General features: G+C 49.5%; 1 protein-coding gene across 5 annotated transcripts in view; it reads right to left on the reverse strand.

The window, feature by feature from the left end:
* The window catches only part of LOC139243240 (NADPH-dependent diflavin oxidoreductase 1-like), a 37152-nt gene extending 15625 nt beyond the window's left edge, over positions 1–21527 (reverse strand). Inside the window, exons 1-7 of one of the 5 annotated variants that reach the window (XM_070870728.1) lie at positions 21489–21527; positions 21247–21312; positions 20710–20844; positions 9330–9407; positions 7605–7702; positions 6381–6479; positions 5190–5291 (exon numbers count right to left, since the gene is read on the reverse strand). In XM_070870728.1, the coding sequence (XP_070726829.1) occupies positions 5190–5291; positions 6381–6479; positions 7605–7702; positions 9330–9407; positions 20710–20844 (512 nt within the window). In that variant the 5' untranslated portion in view covers positions 21247–21312; positions 21489–21527. The other 4 variants (XM_070870729.1, XM_070870727.1, XM_070870731.1 and 1 more) reach the window with 4 other exon arrangements.
* Between the last annotated feature and the right edge of the window lie 262 nt (positions 21528–21789).

Here is a 21789-nt window from a genome sequence, read left to right on the forward strand (position 1 = left end):
CCATCAACATATCTTTCTATTCCTTTCTCCCACGTGTTTATGTAGTTTCTCTATAGATGCATCTATGCTAGCTCCTTGTGGTAACGCGTTCCATATTCTCCCCACTCTGAGCAAAGAAGTTTCTCCTGAATTCCCTATTGGATCTTATATTTATGGGCCCTAGTTTTGGTCTCACCCACAAGTAGAGATATCTTCCCTACATTTCCTCTATCAAACCTTTTCATAATCTTAAAGACCTTTATTAGGTCACCTCTCAGCCTTCTCTTTTCGAGAGAAAAAAACTTGTCCAATCTCTCCCGCTAGATATAAGCTCTCAGTTCTGGCATCGTCCTTGTAAATCTTGTTTGCACCTTCCCCTGAGCCCCAATATCCATTTTATAATATGGAGACCAGAACTGTGCACAGCACTCAAAGTATGGTGTAACCAAGGTTCGATACAAGTTTAACATAACATCTCTGCTTTTCAATTCTATCCCTCTAGAAATGAATCCCAGTGCTTAGTTTTCACTTTTTATGGCTTTGTTAATTTGTGTTGCTACTTTTAATGATTTATGAACCTGTACTCCGAGATTCATTTGCTCCTCTAACCCATATAGACTCCTATTTTCCAAGCAATATATGGCCTTTTTATTCCTCCTACCAAAATACACTACCTCACACTTATTTATATTGAAATGCATTTGCCTGGAGGCCTCAAGAGACAGTTGACTCCAATCTGCCACTCCAAGTCTCTATGGCAGGTGTCTGAGGATCCACGGAGGTGGCACTGCCCATGGGGCTCTGTCCTGAGTGCCCATTCTCCAGGTGTCCTGCATATTGCAGGGCGGACTACAGCAGTGCAAAATCATCCATCACAGTAACGCAGATGTGGGTAATAGAGTCCTCCAAATGACCAGTGTCATACAGTCTCCACTGCCTGTGGACAATCTGCACAGTGTCATACAGTCTCCACTGCCTGTGGACAATCTGCACAGTGTCATACAGTCTCCACTGCCTGTGGACAATCTGCACAGTGTCATACAGTCTCCACTGCCTGTGGACAATCTGCACAGTGTCGTACAGTTTCCACTGCCTGTGGACAATCTGCACAGTGTCGTACAGTTTCCACTGCCTGTGGACAATCTGCACAGTGTCGTACAGTTTCCACTGCCTGTGGACAATCTGCAGTGTCATACAGTCTCCACTGTCTGTGGACAATCTGCAGTGTCATACAGTCTCCACTGTCTGTGGGCAATCTGCACAGTGTCGTACAGTCTCCACTGCCTGTGGGCAATCTGCACAGTGTCATACAGTCTCCACTACCTGTGGGCAATCTGCACAGTATCGTACAGTCTCCACTGCCTGTGGGCAATCTGCACAGTGTCGTACAGTCTCCACTGTCTGTGGGCAATCTGCACAGTGTCATACAGTCTCCACTGCCTGTGGACAATCTGCACAGTGTCGTACAGTCTCCACTGCCTGTGGACAATCTGCACAGTATCGTACAGTCTCCACTGCCTGTGGGCAATCTGCACAGTGTCATACAGTCTCCACTGCCTGTGGGCAATCTGCACAGTGTCGTACAGTCTCCACTGCCTGTGGGCAATCTGCACAGTGTCGTACAGTCTCCACTGCCTGTGGACAATCTGCACAGTGTCGTACAGTCTCCACTGCCTGTGGACAATCTGCACAGTGTCGTACAGTCTCCACTGCCTGTGGACAATCTGCACAGTGTCGTACAGTCTCCACTGCCTGTGGACAATCTGCACAGTATCGTACAGTCTCCACTGCCTGTGGGCAATCTGCACAGTGTCATACAGTCTCCACTGCCTGTGGGCAATCTGCACAGTGTCGTACAGTCTCCACTGCCTGTGGGCAATCTGCACAGTGTCATACAGTCTCCACTGCCTGTGGACAATCTGCACAGTGTCGTACAGTCTCCACTGCCTGTGGACAATCTGCACAGTGTCGTACAGTCTCCACTGCCTGTGGACAATCTGCACAGTGTCGTACAGTCTCCACTGCCTGTGGACAATCTGCACAGTGTCGTACAGTCTCCACTGCCTGAGGACAATCTGCACAGTGTCGTACAGTCTCCACTGCCTGTGGACAATCTGCACAGTGTCAAACAGTCTCCACTGCCTGTGGGCAATCTGCACAGTGTCATACAGTCTCCACTGCCTGAGGACAATCTGCACAGTGTCATACAGTCTCCACTGCCTGTGGACAATCTGCACAGTGTCATACAGTTTTCACTGCCTGTGGACAATCTGCACAGTGCAGTACAGTTTTCACTGCCTGTGGACAATCTGCACAGTGTCGTACAGTTTCCACTGCCTGTGGACAATCTGCACAGTGTCGTACAGTTTCCACTGCCTGTGGACAATCTGCACCGTGTCGTACAGTTTCCACTGCCTGTGGACAATCTGCACAGTGTCATACAGTCTCCACTGCCTGTGGGCAATCTGCACAGTATCATACAGTCTCCACTGCCTGTGGACAATCTGCACAGTGTCGTACAGTTTCCACTGCCTGTGGACAATCTGCAGTGTCATACAGTCTCCACTGTCTGTGGACAATCTGCAGTGTCATACAGTCTCCACTGTCTGTGGGCAATCTGCACAGTGTCGTGCAGTCTCCACTGCCTGTGGGCAATCTGCACAGTGTCGTACAGTTTCCACTGCCTGTGGACAATCTGCACAGTGTCATACAGTCTCCACTGTCTGTGGGCAATCTACACAGTGTCGTGCAGTCTCCACTGTCTGTGGGCAATCTGCACAGTGTCGTACAGTCTCCACTGCCTGTGGGCAATCTGCACAGTGTCATACAGTCTCCACTGCCTGTGGGCAATCTGCACAGTATCGTACAGTCTCCACTGCCTGTGGGCAATCTGCACAGTGTCGTACAGTCTCCACTGTCTGTGGGCAATCTGCACAGTGTCATACAGTCTCCACTGTCTGTGGGCAATCTGCACAGTATCGTACAGTCTCCACTGCCTGTGGACAATCTGCACAGTATCGTACAGTCTCCACTGCCTGTGGGCAATCTGCACAGTGTCATACAGTCTCCACTGCCTGTGGGCAATCTGCACAGTGTAGTACAGTCTCCACTGCCTGTGGGCAATCTGCACAGTGTCATACAGTCTCCACTGCCTGTGGACAATCTGCACAGTGTCGTACAGTCTCCACTGCCTGTGGACAATCTGCACAGTGTCGTACAGTCTCCACTGCCTGTGGGCAATCTGCACAGTGTCATACAGTCTCCACTGCCTGTGGGCAATCTTCACAGTGCCGTACAGTCTCCACTGCCTGTGGGCAATCTGCACAGTGTCATACAGTCTCCACTGCCTGTGGACAATCTGCACAGTGTCGTACAGTCTCCACTGCCTGTGGACAATCTGCACAGTGTCGTACAGTCTCCACTGCCTGTGGACAATCTGCACAGTGTCGTACAGTCTCCACTGCCTGTGGACAATCTGCACAGTGTCGTACAGTCTCCACTGCCTGAGGACAATCTGCACAGTGTCATACAGTCTCCACTGCCTGTGGGCAATCTGCACAGTGTCATACAGTCTCCATTGCCTGAGGACAATCTGCACAGTGTCATAGTCTCCACTGCCTGTGGGCAATCTGCACAGTGTCATACAGTCTCCACTGCCTGTGGACAATCTGCACAGTGTCAAACAGTCTCCACTGCCTGTGGGCAATCTGCACAGTGTCATACAGTCTCCACTGCCTGAGGACAATCTGCACAGTGTCATACAGTCTCCACTGCCTGTGGGCAATCTGCACAGTGTGGTACACAGGCTCCTGTTGGTAACAACCTTTCTTTAAAACCTGCGTGCGTGAGATCCAGATCCTCAGGCTCGAGCCAAGAGGCAACTCGTGCTCACCCCGACCACGCGACATGCGCTCGCGCCCTCCGACCACGCAACACGCGCCCTCCGACCACGCGACACGCGCAATCGCACTCCGACCACGCGACACGCGCTCGCGCCCTCCGACCACGCGACACGCGCTCGCGCCCTCCGACCACGCGACACGCGCTCGCGCCCTCCGACCACGCGACACGCGCTCGCGCCCTCCGACCACGCGACACGCGCTCGCGCCCTCCGACCACACGCGATCACACTCCGACCACGCGACACGCGCGATCACACTCCGACCACGCGACACGCGCGATCACACTCCGACCACGCGACACGCGCGATCACACTCCGACCACGCGACACGCGCGATCACACTCCGACCACGCGACACGCGCGATCACACTCCGACCACGCGACACGCGCGATCACACTCCGACCACGCGACACGCGCGATCACCCTCCGACCACTTGACACGTGCGATCACCCGCTGACCACGTGACACGTGCGATCACCCTCTGATCACGTGACACGTGTGATCACCCTATGATCACGTGACATGTGCAATCACCCTCTGATCACGTGACATGCCCTCCAACATCTCCGACCCTCACCATGACCTCCCTTCCAAGAATCTGCAGGGCCTCCTCCATGTAGAGAGTGAGAGGTCACAGGTTTGGGGACTCACCTCCTGGCTATTATGGGCTGTGCTCTCCTATGAGTCGTATTAAAGCCCAGCTGTGAGCAAGCAGCCCATAATGAAGGGATGCGGGTAGTGACTACAATAAGCAATTACATTCCAGGTGAGCTCTTTGTGTATCAATCGGTGTTGGGAATGGGGATTGGGGGTTATGGAGACTGTAAATTGCTGTCCCCTCAGTACAGATTCACACGAGGCATGTAGTGAAGTCAAGGTCACTCTGGGCCTGCACCTTTATTTCCAAAGTTCTGGAATGCTGCACTTGCCTGAGACCTGTCCTTATATACCTGTCTCTTGCAAGTGCACCTCTGGTGGTAAGGTATGCTGGTGGTTACAGGTCATATCTTATTACAGTCATGTATAGCATGTTAGGATACAGTTATATATAATAATGTAAGATACATGACAGAGACTTGTTTGAGTTATGTGCAGACTAAAAAGAGTACAGAGACCTTAGGTGAGTGGGGGAATCTACGACTGAGGTAGGAGAAGACCCGATTCTCCAGTGACATTTTCTTATTTTACCCTTCCATTTGTTCTTAACGGTCCAGCATTGTCAGGAACTTACTGAGCCTTGCACTGGTGAAACCCTAAGCACAAGATACCGGCCTCCCTCCTGCAGTCCCTCGCTGTATTGTACTCACATGACATCGTCACCAAGCACGCTTAACCCTGGCGGCAGAGGATAGATTCTGAAGGCTTGCTCCCAGAATTCCTTTATCCAGGGATCAATTACAGCGTCGGGTCTGGACAGAGGAAGGAAGTTCAATCAGGATCAATACATCTCTCTGGAGAAAACACTCTGTGAACTGCTCTGGTGCCAGATGGTGTGAAGAGTCCATCAGCAAACAGAAGAAAATACGCTAAGTAGGCAGGTTTCAGCAAATAGGACAATCTGTGAACCAAGGAGCTCGAGACATTGATAGACACAACAGGAGGTTCACCTGTAGAATAATGGATACTTGGGAGTGAGTACAGTCAGAAATCTCAACCAGAATGCGGAATACTGGGTAACAGAGCAAGTTCTGGGCTGGTGTTGAGCTGAGGCGTTTGTGTAACATCGTTAAGCATGAGAGCAAAGGACAAGTAGGTGAGGAGCCGACATTAAATAATGGCCTTGTTTTTTAACCCATACATGCTTTGTTCAGAGTTCTGCTGTTTAGTCTGTCCTGAATCTGTATGATAGACGCAAGAGGGCAGTAATACATTTGCAAAACAATACAAATGCCTCTTTGTTGAGTTTTAGGTTTGTGTAGAATTACTATAATTTTGATAGTACACTTCCAGCCTTCCCTTTCTGCTGCCAGTGTCACAACTTTAGTTTCCTTATCGCTGTGTGCGCAGCTCATGTTCCCACTCATCACAAAGTGCCTCTCCCCTACACCCAGCGTGAACGATTGCCCTGTGAGTGAATGACCCAAGAAGCACAGGGATGGACAATAAACCCAGATCACATCCCAAAAACAAGTTAAAAGCAAAGCTTGCCTGTGTGAGTAACGGAGAGAGGAATGCCACATGAAGACATTAAGTGTTGGGCCACTAATACCGAACAGTCATTTCTAGGCTTCTGTCTTAAACTTTACAAACTACATTTATTTAAACCCATAAAAGCAGTCCCTATGTAGTATAAGCAATATATGGGATAGGAATCGGGGCTTAAGGAGAAATGGATTGGTAATGAGACAGGCTCAAGTAACACACTCGGACCCAAACTTCATAGATGCACCTTCACTTGGTGCATTATTTTTGGTACACGCACATCTTGCTGTACCTGCTCTGTTAACCGAGCAGCACACCCAAAGGGTTTACAGGGGATACTCAGAGAGCGTTCTTACCCCAGGTCATGCTGGTCGTCACCCAATCCCACGGGCAGCAGTCCATTGGATCCCAGCTGAATCAATCGTTTACTCAGCTTCTTGGCAACAAAGTTAAACCTTTAATGAAAAAACAAAAAACTTTGCACTCTAGAAACTTGGTCACTTTAAAAAGTTATTGAAATTCAGTCTGGTATTACAGTTACATTATTTACTGTTGTAATATTTAAATACTTTTGGAATCGCTCGGATCTGATCAGACTTTGTGTTGTTAGAGACTTTCAAACCGTAGAATTTAGTCATATTACTTAGGGGGAGATCATACTTAAGTCACCAATCAAGATTCTCATGGTATCAGGTAGTTACTCCAGATGTATCTAAATGACCCAGTTAAACATATCAGATTGGATCAGTTATAGGATGTTGGATTTGATCAGTTTTCAAGCTCATGCTCCACACCAAGTCACGAATGCATAATCTAGGCTGACACTGCTGTGCAGAACTGAGGAATGCTGCATTGTCAGCAATGTCATCCTTTGGATTAGATGTTAAACCAAAGTCTAGTCTGTCTGTGCCGGTGGACATTAAAAGTTGGAATGAAGAGTGAGAGGATGCATTAAAATGGGTCAAAGGGCATCTTCATCCTAACTCATCTCCATTATCTTTAAATCTGACAAATGTAATTTTCCCCTTGTGAATTCTATCAATTCCCCTCCTCCCTAAGGGTGCTGACTTCCTGCTGGGGTAATGTTCCACAGATAGTTTGGTATGTCACCAAGTGGCCCATACCCTGCAGTGGGCATTGGCATTCCATCCTCCCCTAATGTCCACATGCAGACCTCCAGTAGCGGTCACCGGTTAGCGAACAAGTTGGAACCGTGATGGATTTTACTCTTCTTTACCCAATGGGCCCATCGGCTGCCCGATTATGCCAGCTACTGCATCACAGGCTGGGGATCAAAGCATGATGTCCGTGTCCGGTGTACCTTAGTTACTCGTTGTGTAAACCCACATAGCTATCCCAAGTAACACAGTTCTTTAAAACACCTCACGCTTGGCTGGGGGAGAAGGGGGACAACTTTGACTGACGGACCGTGGGCAGAAGGTGGACGCGTTTCCTCACTTGGCCTTCAGTGGCAGATGGTCAGTGGTCACTAGCTCGACAGAGTCACTAAGGTTCACAATTGTGTAAAAATGATCATCAGCGGTTAAACCCTCTCCCCACACACTCACCGTTCAACTTACTTGGGGTAGGAGGAATCTCCAAGACCCAGGACACCACAATCCATCAGAGAGAGGGAGGCTGCAGGAAGGTTCCGTCGGAAGATAAATCGCCAGAATTTCTACAGGGCAAGCAGAGTGTTAGTCTGGATCAAACTCGACTGCTGTCAGTGGGAGGGGAGTGCCAAATTGATAGGCTGGCCGGCTGTCAGATAGGAAAACCCTTGGGGACGGTGCCCGGCAATGGAGAGATGGGCAGGCTACAGATCGGGGCTTGGGGCAGAGGAGCTGGGAGGGGCGGGGGGGGCGGCGAATGCGGCAGGGACGAGAGGGGAGCCGCGGTCGGAGGGAGGGAGGTGGGGCCACGATCGTAGGGAGGGAGAGGGGCCGCGATCGGAGGGAGGGAGGTGGAGCCGCGATCGGAGGGAGGGGGGGTAGGGAGGTGGGGCTGCGATCGGAGGGAGGGAGAAGGGCCGCGATCGGAGGGAGGGAGAGGGAGCCGCGATCGGAGGGAGGGGGGGTAGGGAGGTGGGGCTGCGATCGGAAGGAGGGAGAGGGGCTGTGATCGGAGGGAGGGAGGTGGAGCCGCGATCGGAGGGAGGGGGGGTAGGGAGGTGGGGCTGCGATCGGAAGGAGGGAGAGGGGCTGTGATCGGAGGGAGGGAGGTGGAGCCGCGATCGGAGGGAGGGGGGGTGTGATCGGAGGAGGGGTAGGGAGGTGGGGCTGCGATCGGAGGGAGGGAGAGGGGCTGCGATCGGAGGGAGGGAGAGGGGCCACGATTGGAGGGAGGGAGGTGGAGCCGCGATCGGGGGGGGGGGGGTGGGGGGGCGATCTGAGGGGGGTGGGGCCGCAATCGGAGGTGGGGGGGGAGGCGCGATCGGAGGGGGGGGGGCATGCGCGATCGGAGGGGGGGGGGGGCGATCGGAGGTGGGGGGGGGGCGCGATCGGAGGGGTGGGGCGCGATCGGAGGGTGGGGGCGTGCAATCGGAGGGGGGGGGGCCGCGATCGGAGGGAGGGGGGGGCACGATCAGAGGGAGGGAGAGGGGCCGCAATCGGAGGGAGGGGTGGCCGCGATCGGGGGGGTGGGGGGGGGGGGGCGCGATCGGAGGGCGCGATCGGAGGGAGGGAGAGAGGCCGCGATCGGAGGGGGGGGGGCGCGATCGGAGGGAGGGAGACAAGGTTTCCTTGAGAAGCCGGCACTGGGGGGGGGGTGGGTGTGGGGAGCTGCACTGAAAGAGGCACTGACCTTGTGGAGCCGATAGCTCCCACCTCCCTTTCACTGCCGAGTTTCCGGAGTTCTGGCAAACCCGGATGGGAGCTGTTAAAGTTGAATCAAGCTCCTATTTGCACTGTGGGAGCTTAATTTAAATATGTTAACAGACCTTCATGTGCATGTCGGGTTGGGGTTGCGTTTGCGTTTCTTACACCCATCATGGGGGGGTGGGCGGCGGAGGTTAATATCAAGCCCTGTGTCTCCATTACCTACTGCCACTGGGTTCCACGTTATAGCTCCCGCACACCTAGTTGTACCAGGAATGCACACTGTACGGGGATATAAATGCTCCCTTAGCTGTATTCAACTTAAATTTGGTCCTAAATGCTCAGATCTATTCTCCCAACCCCGCCCCCCCCTCCCCACCACTAAAAGAATATGCGCAGCAGGCTGGTGGGGGAAGGCAGTTCCTGCTGGTGGGGGGAGGCGGTTTCTGGTGGGGGGGGGGGGGGCGGTTTCTGCTGGTGTTACTGTACCGTCATGTTGTCTGGAGGTTCACCCTGGCCGGTGGTGGAGCACACAAATACCACTAGGGGCTCGTGAATCAGGTCGGCCTGAGGGGGGAGAGAAAAGGACAGTTAGAACATCAGAGCGTAGCATGGCAGCACAGACTATCGACGGGTGAGCAGTAAAGCAGTGCAGGAGTCACTCTCTCCTTTCAGTTACAGCTTCTTCAGGAAAATACCATCAAGCTGTTCTTTGCTCTGCCCCTCAATCTGTACGATTAAATTTGGAGTATCGGTGGAAACAGCAACAACAACCACATGGATTTACATAGCGCCATTAATGAAGCAAAAAAACCTAAGGCATTTCCTGGAGCGTTATCAGGCAAAATTTGACACCGAACCACATAAAGTGATATTAGGGCAGATAATCAAAAGTTTGGTCAAAGTGGTAGGTTTGAAGGAGCATCTTAAAGGAGAAATGAGAGGTAGAGAGGAGGAGAGGTTTAGGCAGGGAGTTCCAGAACTTGGGGCCTAGGCAGCTGAAGGCTTGGCACCAATGGTTGAGCGATTATAATCAGGGATGCTCAAGAGGGCAGAATTAGAGGAGCACAGACATCTCGGGGGATTGTGGGGCTGGAGGAGATTACAGAGATAGGGAGGGGCGAGGCCATGGAGGGATTTGTAAACAAGGATGAGAATTTTGAAATTGAGGCACTGCTTAACCAGGAGGCAATATAGGTCAGCGAGCACAGGGGTGCTGGATGAGTGGGACTTGGTGCGAGTTAGGACATGGGTAGCCGAGTTTTGGATGACTCGAGCTTACGTAGGGTAGAATGTGGGAGGCCAGCCAGGAGCGCATTGGAGTAGTCAAGTCTAGAGGTAACAAAGGTATGGATGAGGGTTTCAGCAGTGGATGGGCTGAGGCAGTAGCAGTGACGGGCAATGTTACAGAGGTGGAAATAAGCGGTTTTAGTTAAGCTGCGGATGTCGTCAGAAGCTAATTTCAGGGTCAAATATGACTCCTAGGTTGTGAACAGCCTAGTTCAGCCTCAGACAGAAGTTAGGGAGAGGATGCAGTCAGTGGTTAGGGAACGGAGTTTGTGGCAGGGACCAAAGATAATGGCTTCAGTCTTCCCAATATTTAATTGGAGAAAATTTCTGCTCATCCAGCACTGCAAGTCGGACAAGCAGTCTGACAATTTAGAGGTGGAGGGGTCGAGAGAAGTGGTGGTGAGGTAAAGCTGGGTGTCATCAGTTTACATGTGGAAACTGACGCCATGTTTTCAGATAATGTTGTCAAGGGACAGCATATAGATGAGAAATCGAAGGGGGCCAAGGATAGATCCTTGAGGGACACCAGAGGTAACAATGCGGGAGTGGGAAGAGAAGCCATTGCAGGAGATTTTCTGGCTACAATTAGATAGATAAGAATGGAACCAGGCGAGTGCAGTCCCACCCAGCTGGACGATGGTGGAGAGGCGTTGGAGGAGGATGGAGTGGTCAACTGTGTCAAAGGCTGCAGACAGGGGCGGAAACCGGATTGAAGGGATTCAAACATGGAGTTCCGGCAAAGATGAGCACCGATTTGGGAGGCGACAACACGTTGGAGATGGGGTGGTATCTTGCAAGCACAGTGGGGTCGAAGGTTGTTTTTTTTAAAGGAGAGGGGTGATGACGGCAGATATGAAGGAGAGGGGGACAATATCTGAGGAGGAAAGAGAGGTAGAAAGGCGGAGAGGTTTATGGAGGGAATTCCATGGCTTAGGGCCAAGCCAGTTAGAGGAAGGTGGAGTTTTCGGAGGGTTGTCGAGCTGGAGGTTACAGAGATAGGAAGGGGCAAGGCCATGGAGGGATTTGAAAACAAGGATGAGAATTTTACATTTCAGCCATCGATGGACCGGGAGCCAGTGCACGTCAGTGAGAATAGTGGCAATAGGTGAACGGGACTTGGTGCGAGTTAGGATATGAGTGTCAGAGTTTTGATGAGTTTAACTTTACAGAGGATAGAATATAGGAGGCTAGCCAAGACAGCAATGGAATAGGCAAGTCTAGAGGTAAAAAAAAGCATGGCTGAGGGTTTCAGTAGCAGATGGGTAGAAGCAGGGATGATGTCAGGTGATGTTAGAGGTGGAAACACGCGGTCTTAGTAATGGAGTGGATATCTGGTCAGCAGCTAAGCTCAGGGTCAAATAGGACTATAAGGTTCAGCCTTAGACAGTGGCCGGGGGAGGGAATGGAGTCGGTGGCTATGGAACGGAGTTTATGGAGGAGACTGAAGACAATGGCTTTGGTCTTCCCAATATTTAACTGGAGGAAATTTCTGCTCATCCAGTACTGGATGTCAGACAAGCAATGTGACAAATCAGAGACAGTGGAGGAATTGAGAGAGGTAGTCGTGAAGTACAGCTGATGTCATCAGAATGTGTGTGGAATCTGACATGTTTTCCGATGATATCGACAATGGGCAGATGAGAAATAGGAGGGACCAAGGATAGATCCTTGGGAGACTCCAGAGGTAACGGTGCGGGAGCGGGGAGAGAAGCCGTTGCAGGTGATTTGCTGGCTACAACAGGATATATGGAACCATGGGCGAGGGCAGTCCCACTCAGTTGGACATCGGAGGAGAGGCAATGGAGGAGGATAGTGTGGTCAACCATGTCAATGGCTGCAGACAGGTCGAGATGGATGAGGAGGAATAGTTTACCACAATCACAGTCACATAGGCTGTCATTTGTGAATTTGATAAGGGATGATTCAGTGCTGTGGCAGAGTCGGAAACCTGATTGAAGTGATTCAAAATGGAGTTGCGAGGAAGTTGGGCATGGATTTAGGAGGTGATAACATGTTCAAGGACGGGAGAGGAAAGGAAGTTTGGAGACGGGGTGATAGTTTGCTGGGACAAAAGAGTCAAAAGTGAGTTTTCTGAGGAGGGGGATTTAAAATGAAAAGAGGACAGTACCTGAGGAGAGGAAAAAGTAATAGTTTTTCTGGAGCTCCCTTCCAAACTCTGACCATCAGCATGGAAAGGAAGTAAGGAAAAGAGTTTCTATATGAACAGTGAGGAGGATAGTGATAGACTTCAAGAAATAGACAGATTGGTGCAATGAGCAGATGAAATTTAACACAGTAAAGTGCGAAGTGATACATTTTGGTAGGAAGAATGAGGAGAGGAAATATAAACTAAAGGGTACAATTCAAAAGGGGGTGCACGAATAGAGAGACTTGGGGGCATATTTGCACAAATCATTGAAGGTGGCAGTGCAGGTTGGAAAGCAGTTAAAAAAAGCTTACAGGATCCTGGGCTTCAGAAATAGAGGCAGAGAGTACAAAAGCAAGGAAGTTATGACGAACTTTTAAAAACACTGATTCGGCCTCAATGGAGTATTGTGTCCAATTTTGTGCACTGCACTTTAGGAAGAATGTGAAGGCTTTTGAGAGGGTGCAGAAAAGATTTACAAAAATGATTCCAGGGATGAGGGACTCCAGTTACATGAATAGACTGGAGAAGCTGGGGTTGTTCTCCTTAGAGCAGAGAAGGTAGAGAGGAGATTTGATAGAGGTGTTCAAAATCATGAAGGTTCTGGACAGAGTAGATTGAGAGAAACTGTTCCCATTGGCAGAAGGGTTGAGAACCAGAGGACACAGATTTAAGGTGATTGGCAGAAGAACGAAAGGCGACAGGAGGAAAAACTTTTTTACGCAGCGAGTGGTTAGGATCTGGAATGCACTGTCTGGTGTGGTGGAGGCAGATTCAAAAGGGAGTTGGATAAGTACCTGAAGGAAAACATTTTAAAGAGCTACAGGGAAAAGGCAGAGGAGTGGCACTAGCTGAAGTGCTCTTGCAGAGAGCCGGCACAGGCTCGTCAGGCCGAATGGCCTCCTTCTGTGCTGTAACCATTCTATGATTCCAGTTGCATTTATATAGCGACTTTCACAACCTCAGGATATCATAAAGTGCTTTGCAGCCAATGAAGTACTTTTGAAGTGTAGTCACTGTTGTAACGTAGGGAAATGCGGCAGCTAAACTATGCACAGCAGGATCCCATGAGCAGTAACGAGATAATGGTCAGATAATCTGATAAATATTGGCCAGGACATCGGGAAGAACTCCCTTGCTCTTCAAATAGTGCCTTGGAGTCGTCTATGTCCACCTGAGAGGGAAGGCAGGGACTTGGTTTAACGTCTCATCCAAAAGACGCCACCTCCGACAGTGCAGCGCTCCCTCAGTACTGCACTAAGTTGTCAGCCTAGATTGTGCTCTCAAGTATCTGGAGTGTGACTTGAACCAATAAACTTCTGACTCAGAGATGAGAGTGGTACCAATGAGACACGGCTGACACCTTGGTGTCAGTGCCAAGTAATGACTACCTCTGACCAGAAGATGTCTGACAATCTTCCTCTGACCTATTAATGGCACTATCATCACCAAGTCCCCATCACCAACATCCTCAGGTCACCAATGACCAGAAGCTGAATGTGACCAGTGTGACTACAAGAACAGGGCAGAGGCTGGGTATTCTGTGGCAAGTGGCTCACCTCCGGACTCTCAAAGCTTCACTATCTAAAAGGCTCAAGTCAGGAGTTGGAATACTCACAACTCGCCTGGGTGGGGGCAGCCACAACACTCAGGAAGCTCGGCACCATCCAGGACAGAGCAGCTCAGTGTATCAGTGTCTCTGCTGCTGGAACCAATATCCACCCTTGATCTACAGGACTGGCTCACTGTAGCAACTCCCCATGGTTACTTCAACACCACTTCCCTCCTCTGCAGCCTCTACCATCAGCGCAGCAACATTGTGGGAACACCACCACCTCCAGGCTCATCTCAGAGTCCATCTCCCAGTCACACACCATTCGTACTTGGACATATATTGACATTCCTTTATTGTTGCTGGGTCAGAAACCTGTAATTCCCGACCGAACACTTTGTGGGAGCACCATCACTGCAAGGGTTGCAGTGGTTAATGGAGAAGGCTCAATGCCACCTCGTAAGCATGGCCAATAACTGCGGCTTTTTAACGTTCTGAATTCCTCTCCCAGTGATGGCCGGGGCAGCGGGAGAGGAATTAAAAAACTGGCTCACAGGTTAGGCAAGGGAGGAACTTAACATCCTCCGTCTAATTCAACAACAACTCGAGTTTATGCAGCACCTTTAACGTAGTAAAACGCCACAAGGCGTTTCACGTGTGTCATAAAACAACATTTAACACTGAATCACATAAGGAGATATTTGGGCAGATGACCAAAAACCTTGGTCAAAGAGTTTTGTTTTAAGCAGCGTCTTAAAGGAAGAAAGAGAAGAAGGGAGGCGGAGAGGTTTAGGGATGGAATTCCAGAGCTTAGGGTCGAGGCACGGCCACCAAGGGTGGAGCAATTAAAATCAGGGATGTGTCAGAGGCCAGAATTGGAGGAGAACAGATATCTCGGGGCTGGGGTTGTGGGGCTGCAGATTAGAGAGATAGGAAGGGGTGAGGCCAGGGATTACATAGGGTAAGCCATTTAGGACCGAGATGAGGAGAAACTTCTTCACTCAGAATTGTGAACCTGTGGAATTCTCTACCACAGAAAGTTGTTGAGGCCAGTTCGTTAGATATATTCAAAAGGGAGTTAAATGTGGCCCTTACGGCTGAAGGGATGTGGAGAGAAAGCAGGAATGGGGTACTGAAGTTGCATGATCATATTGAATGGTGGTGTAGGCTCGAGGGGCTGAATGGCCTACTCCTGCACCTATTTTCTATGTTTCAAAAAATTCAATGAGGTTGGCCAAGCAAGACTTTCCCTTTTGAAATCCATGCTGACTATTCATCATTATATTTTTAACTTCTAGATGTTCTTCTATTTCCTCCTTTAGTAGGGATTGCATTATTTTTCCTTCCACCGATGTTAAGCTGACTGGTCTATAGTTCCTTGGACATGTTCTATCTCCCTTCTTAAATTTAGGTATTATGTTAGCTATCCGCCACTCCTCTGGCACTACATCTTTTTCTAATGAATTATTAAGTATGTGTAGTTATGCCTCTGCTAACTCTTCCCGAGATTCTTTTAAAATGCGCGGATGTAATCCATTCGGACGAGGGTGTTTTTCCTCTTTGAGTTTGATTAGTTTATTTAATATATCTCCTCTTTTTATTTTAAATGCACTTATTTCATGATCCAATGTCATGTCCACCTGTTCTATCTCCCTGGTAAATACTGAGGCAAAGTAATTATTTAATATTTCTTGTGCATGAAAAACAAAAAGTTAGTATGCAGGTACAGCAAGTAATCAGGAAGGCAAATGGAATGTTGGTCTTCATTGCAAGGAGGATAGAGTATAAAAGCAGAGAAGTCCTGCTACAACTGTACAGGGTATTGGTGAGGCCACACCTAGAGTACTGCGCACAGTTTTGGTGTCTGTATTTAAGGAAGGCTATACTTGTATTGGAGGCTGTTCAGAGAAGGTTCACTATGTTGATTCTGGAGATTAAAGGGTTGACTTATGAAGATAGGTTGAGTAGGTTGGGCCTATACACATTGGAAGTGTTGTTGAAGTGACCTTTAGGCTGTACTGCAACCTGTAGATGTATGTACGGAAGCCACAGTGCAGTGGTGATGGAGGGGTGCATTTAGTTCAGTAGTGGGGGCAGTGATCAAATAAATTGCTGTGTCCTGGAGAGTGTTGAGCTTCTTGAGTGTGACAAAATGATTGCAGATCAGTTGAGCGAGGTCCATTAGAGAATCCTTTCAGAGTACCTTTCAAAGGAAAGGCAGAGTGGCACCTACAACATTTTTCAGAAAGTCCTGATAGCTTCCCATAAAATGAATTATTTTTTTTGAAGTGCAATCATTGTTGTTATGTAAGCAAAAATTCTGTGCACAGCAAAATCCCTTGAGCAACCTAACATAAGTAGGAGCAGGAGCAGGCCATTTGGCCCCTCGAGCCTACTCTGCCATTTAATACGATCATGGCTGATCTGATCATGGACTCAGCTCCACTTCCCTGCCTGCTCCCCATAACCCCTTATTCCCGTATTGCTCAAAAATCTGTCTATCTCCGCCTTAAATATATTCAATGACCCAGCCTCCACAGCACTCTTGCTGAGAATTCCACAGAATTACAACCTTTTGAGAAGAAATTCCTCCTCATCTCAGTTTTAAATGGGCGGCCCCTTATTCTGAGACTATGTCCCCTAGTTTTAGTTTCCCCTATGAGTGGAAATATCCTCTCTGCATCCACCTTGTTGAGCCCCCTCATTATCTTATAAATTTCAATAAGATCACCTCTCATTCTTCTGAACTCCAATGTGTAGAGGCCCAACCTACTCAACCTATCTTCTTAAGTCAACCCCCTCATCTCCAGAATCAACCAAGTGAACCTTTTCTGAACAGCCTCCAATGCAAGTATATCCTTCCTTTGTGGTGGTGTTGACTAAAGGAGAAATGTTGGCCAGGGAAACTTCAACATCCACCAGAACAGGCAAATAGTTTAATGACTCATTTGAAAGACGGCACTCCCTCCGTGCTGCACTAAAGTATCAGCCTAGATTATGGGCTCTAATTTCTGGGGTGGGGCTTGTAACCACTACCTTCTCTTTGAGGCCAGAGTGCTGCCAACTGAGCCACGGTTGATACACAATAAGAAAGCAAAGAATTTCAAATAAAGCAACTTACACTTGGGAGCTAAAACATTAATTAAAATGGGCACTTAATTGAGAATGAGAAAAGACTGTTTTACCTACCAATCTTTGATTCCAATCCACCTGGGCCAGATCTCTTTCAACTCACTGAAGTTAGCCCTCCTCTAGTTAAGTAATTGTACACTTGATTCTTCCTTGTCCTTTTCAATAACTATTCTACACCTGATGATATTATGATCACTGTTCCCCCAAATCCTCTCCCACCAAAACATGCTCTACTTACCCCATTTCATTTCCCAGAATTGGATTCAGCACTGCTTCCTTCCTCGTTGGGCTGGAAGTTCTCTTGTACACATTTCAGAAATTCCTCCCCCTCTTTGCCCTTTACACTGTTACTATCTCAGTCTATCAATCTATATTAGGATAATTGAAGTTCCCCATAATCACTACTCTGTAGTTCTTGCATCTTTCTGTAATTTGACTGCAAATTTTCTCCGCTATCTCTGTCCCATTAATTGGTGGCCTATAGAATACACCCAGTATTGTAAAAGCTCCTCTATTGTTCCTTAATTCTAACCAAAAGGATTCTATCTTTGAACCCTCATACACCATCTCTCTCCAGTGCTATAATAATGTCTTTGATCAATAGTGCCACTTCTCTCCTTTTTATCCTTTCCTATCTCTCTGAATACCTGTAGCCAGGAATACTGAGTTCCCAATGCTCCCCTTCTTTGAGCCACGTCCCATGCGGTGTCTTGTGCCTGCAGCTCACCAACCTTATTTACCACACTATCTGCATTTACGCACATGCACTCCAAACCAATCTTGCATTTGTCCCATGCCTGATCCCTCCTCTGTCAGCCATAGCTCAGTGGGTAGCACTCTTGCCCGAGTCAGAAGGTTGTGGGTTCAAGTCCCAATCCTGAGACTTGAGCACAAAAATCTAGGCCGACACTCCAGTGCAGTGCTGAGGGAGTGCTGCACTGTCGGAGATGCCACCTTTCGGATAAGATGTTAAACCGAGGCCCCGTCTGCCCGCTCAGGTGGGCATAAAAGATCCCATGGCACTATTGTGAAAAAGAGCAGCGGAGTTATCCCTGGTGTCCTGGCCAATATTTATCTCTCAAGCAACATAATACACAGATTATCTGGTCATTATCACATTGCTGTTTGTGTGCGCAATTGGCTGCCACGTTTCCTAAATTGCAACAGTGACTACACTTCAAAAATTACTTCATGGCTATAAAGTGCTTTGGGATGTCCCAAACTCGAGCTATATAAATGCAAGTCTTTCCTTCTTTTATTTCTGAACTATTCTTTGCTCGAGTGCTATTTGTCTCTCCAGTCTTCTGTGCATCTTGTTTCTCCTCTCAAATGTTTCATCCTGGTGCCCATCCCCCTGCCAAATTAGTTTAAACCCTCCCCCACAGCATTAGTTAACCTTCCTGCGAGGACATTCGTGCCAGATCTGTTGAAGTGCAACCATCCACTTTGCACAGGTCCCTTCTGCCCCAGAACCGGTCCCAGTGCCCCAGGATTCCAAAGTCCCCTCTCCGACACCATTTCTCCAGCCTCACATTATCCTCTCTGCTTTATCCTACTGTTCCTATACTCACTAGCGCGTGGCACTGCAAGTAATCCAGAGATTACTACCTTTGAAGTCCATTATCTCATTGCTATTTGTGGAAGCTTGTGCGCTAATTGGCTGCTGCATTTCTAACATTACAACAGTGACTGCACTTCGATTACTTAATTGGCTGGAAAATGTTTGGTCACATTTATTTCCAACACCAGATTTCTGATTGGTCCCCTTAGAAGACAAGACACACACAGCATTTTCTCAGGAATGTCTAATTAGATCCTGCCTGCCTGAAGAATCAATTACTTTGCAAAATGTAATTTGAGCCATTCTGACTGCCAGGCTCCAGACAGAACAGAGCTCACAAAGAACACGGAGAGTTCACCCTTGTGGGTTAAGACTTTTTCCCGTCCTCCCAACAGGTTCTTAACCTTCCTCCACCCTCCTACCCCCGCAAGTTTCTGACCTCCTCCCCTGCCCAAGTTCCACTCCCCACACCAGGTTCCTGACCTTCTACCCCCCCACATTGTGTGCGGGGCACGGATTAATAACAGGTTTATTGGGTATGAGTGAATAGTGACAGCGTCATGACTTCCAGATTTTATCCAATCCAATGATGCCAGATGCCACATACGCACTGAGCTTTCCTAGATATCACTCCGATCTAGTGGGAGGAGAGGGAGAATGTGGTGCGGGTGTAAAGTGGGTGGGATTGGAAGAACGGGATCCGTTTTACCATCTGGATCATATTCTCGCTCTTATTCCTCGCCCCCTTTAGACCCGGATCATGTTCTTCCCCCATCCCCGCTGTCCCATCCATACACTTTACCACCCCTCCCCCGCCCAGTTCCTGATCTCCACTCCCCTTTGATCCTCTCTCTTCCTCTTCGATCCTCACTTCCTTTGATTCTCTCTCTTTCCTTGCTCTATCACCCTGTTTCTCTCTCTCTCTCTTTCCCCTGCTGATTCCCTCTCTCTCCCCCTTCCGATTCCCTCTCTTCCCCCTCCTGATTCCCTCTCTCCCCTCTCCTGATTCCCTCTCTCCCCCTCCTCTCTCGCTCACCCTCTTCCCCCACCTCTCTCACCCTCCACACTTTCCCCCTCCTCTCGCCCCCCACCCCCCGATTCCCACTCTTGCCTTCTTCCCTCTCCCCCCTCCAATTCCCTCCCTCACCTGTCAGATTCCCACTCTTCCCCCCCGCCCGATGGCCCCTCGCACTCCCGATTCCCTCTCTGATTCCCTATCTCTCTCTCCGCTCCAATCCCCCTTCTCTCTCCCCATTCAATTCTATCTGTCTCTCTCTCCCCTCCGATCCCCTTTCTCTTCCCACCTCAGATTCCTTGTCTCTCTATCCCCTCTCTCCCTCCCCCCCTTCAATCCCCTCTCCTCCTTCCAATTCTCTTTTCCCACTTATCCCCCCCCCCTCAATCCCCTCTCCTCCTTCCAATTCTCTCTTCCCACTTATCCCCCCCTCCCCCCGATTCCCTCTCCCCTCTGATTCCCGTTCTCTCTCCATCCGATTCGTTCTCTCTTCCCCCTCCTATCCCCTCTTTCTCTCACCTCTCTCTTCCTCCCCTCTCTCTCACCCTGCTCCGATCCCCTCTCTCTCACCCTGCTCCGATCCCCTCTCTCTCACCCTGCTCCGATCCTCTCTCCCTACCTCTCCCTCCCCCAAACCCCTCTCCCTCCCATTCCCCCCTCTGATTCCCTCTCCTTCCCCCCTCTGATTCCCTCTCCCTCCCCTTTTGATCCTCTCTCATCCGCCCCCCTCTCCCCCAGCCACCAACCTTCTCCGCACGGAGCCAAGGAAAACGTGGCCCACAGTGCAGGCTGCAACTGTCGAGTACTGCGCATGTGCGGCTTCGGTAAACAGCGCGCGTGTGGAGAAGGGATCGGGTGCACATGCGTGGCTCCTGGATACTGTGTACTTGTGCAGCAGGCCGCAAAAGTGTTTGTGCCGATAATCAGTCCGCAAATGCTGTGGGATGCCCTGATGCCATGGAATGCACTATATAAATCCTCAAGAGGTCCCAAAGTGCTTCACAACCAATTTTTGAAATGCAGTCTCAGTTGTAATACAGGCAAGTGTGCCTCCGATACAGTGCGGGCCCACGAGCACCTCAGGCAGTGACCACAGCACGAGAGATATAAGAGGTAGCACACAGGATGGAAGGTCAGCCCCGTCCATCTCCATCTGCATCCACCAGTACTCACGATTGTATAACTATCAAACGGCATCACTCTGCATGTGAAGTGACGCCGTATTCCTTCCCTGCCGATCCGCTCGGCCACATCCTGTGCCGTGCCGGTCTGACTACCGAACAACACCAGCAGCTTCCGCTCAACCATCTGCAGGGAAAGAGTGAAGCAGAGCTCGTGAGGCTGGGGGTGGGCGAGACGGAACCGGCACATCTTCAAGCTGCGGTCAGATGTATTATTTCAACAAAAAATATATACATCACATATAAGATAAGACATACAGAGTAGCACAGGAGTCACCAGAAGCTCCAGCACAGAACCCCAAGCAGCTTACCAATATCAGCAGCAGTAAGATATTGTATTTTTCATAACCTAAAAAATATTTTTTAGTTTATATTCCAGTTTGATGATACAGCAATAAGAATGAGCCACGACATCAGATCACAAGGTGTACAGCAGAACTATCACCTCTGATTATTGCAAAATACCCTGTATCAGAACATGACACACAGATTTAGTCACAGCGACAGAATGGGTCACGTAAGGAGTTACCTTCCATATATCAGCACAGCGTCAACTACAGAACGTATTCTGAAAGAAATCCCGTCTCAGGAAACACTAGTACAGGAAATGGATGGTTAGTGGCACAGAAATCACTAGTATCGGAAATGCACAGACACTACAGGAATTCCCACATCTCACTCACTATTCCGACATCCCCCTCGCTGTTCCTCTCACTGTTCACCCTCACTGTCCCCACACTCACTATCCCCACCTCACTGTCCCACTCTCACTGATGTTGGTTGTTCTCAGCCTCCAAGCCCCAGTGTTTGCGACCGTCTCTGCCGTATTCCGAGCTGCAGTCTCGCGAGCTTTGGGTTGAGCGAACTGCGGCTGCGCAGTTCTGACGGTTGTCGTCAGGAGGCCCGAGCCGTGAGTGAGTGAGTGAGTGAGAGACGGACGGACGAGAGAGAGAGAGAGAGAGAGAGAGAGTAGGAGGGAGAAGGGAGAAGGGAGAAGGAGGGAGAGAGTAGGAGGGGGAGAGGGGAGAGGAGAGAGAGAGAGAGTAGGAGGGGGGGAGAGAGAGAGAGTAGG

Source organism: Pristiophorus japonicus, unplaced genomic scaffold (assembly GCF_044704955.1).
Source record: "Pristiophorus japonicus isolate sPriJap1 unplaced genomic scaffold, sPriJap1.hap1 HAP1_SCAFFOLD_1638, whole genome shotgun sequence".
Lineage (NCBI taxonomy): Eukaryota > Metazoa > Chordata > Chondrichthyes > Pristiophoridae > Pristiophorus > Pristiophorus japonicus.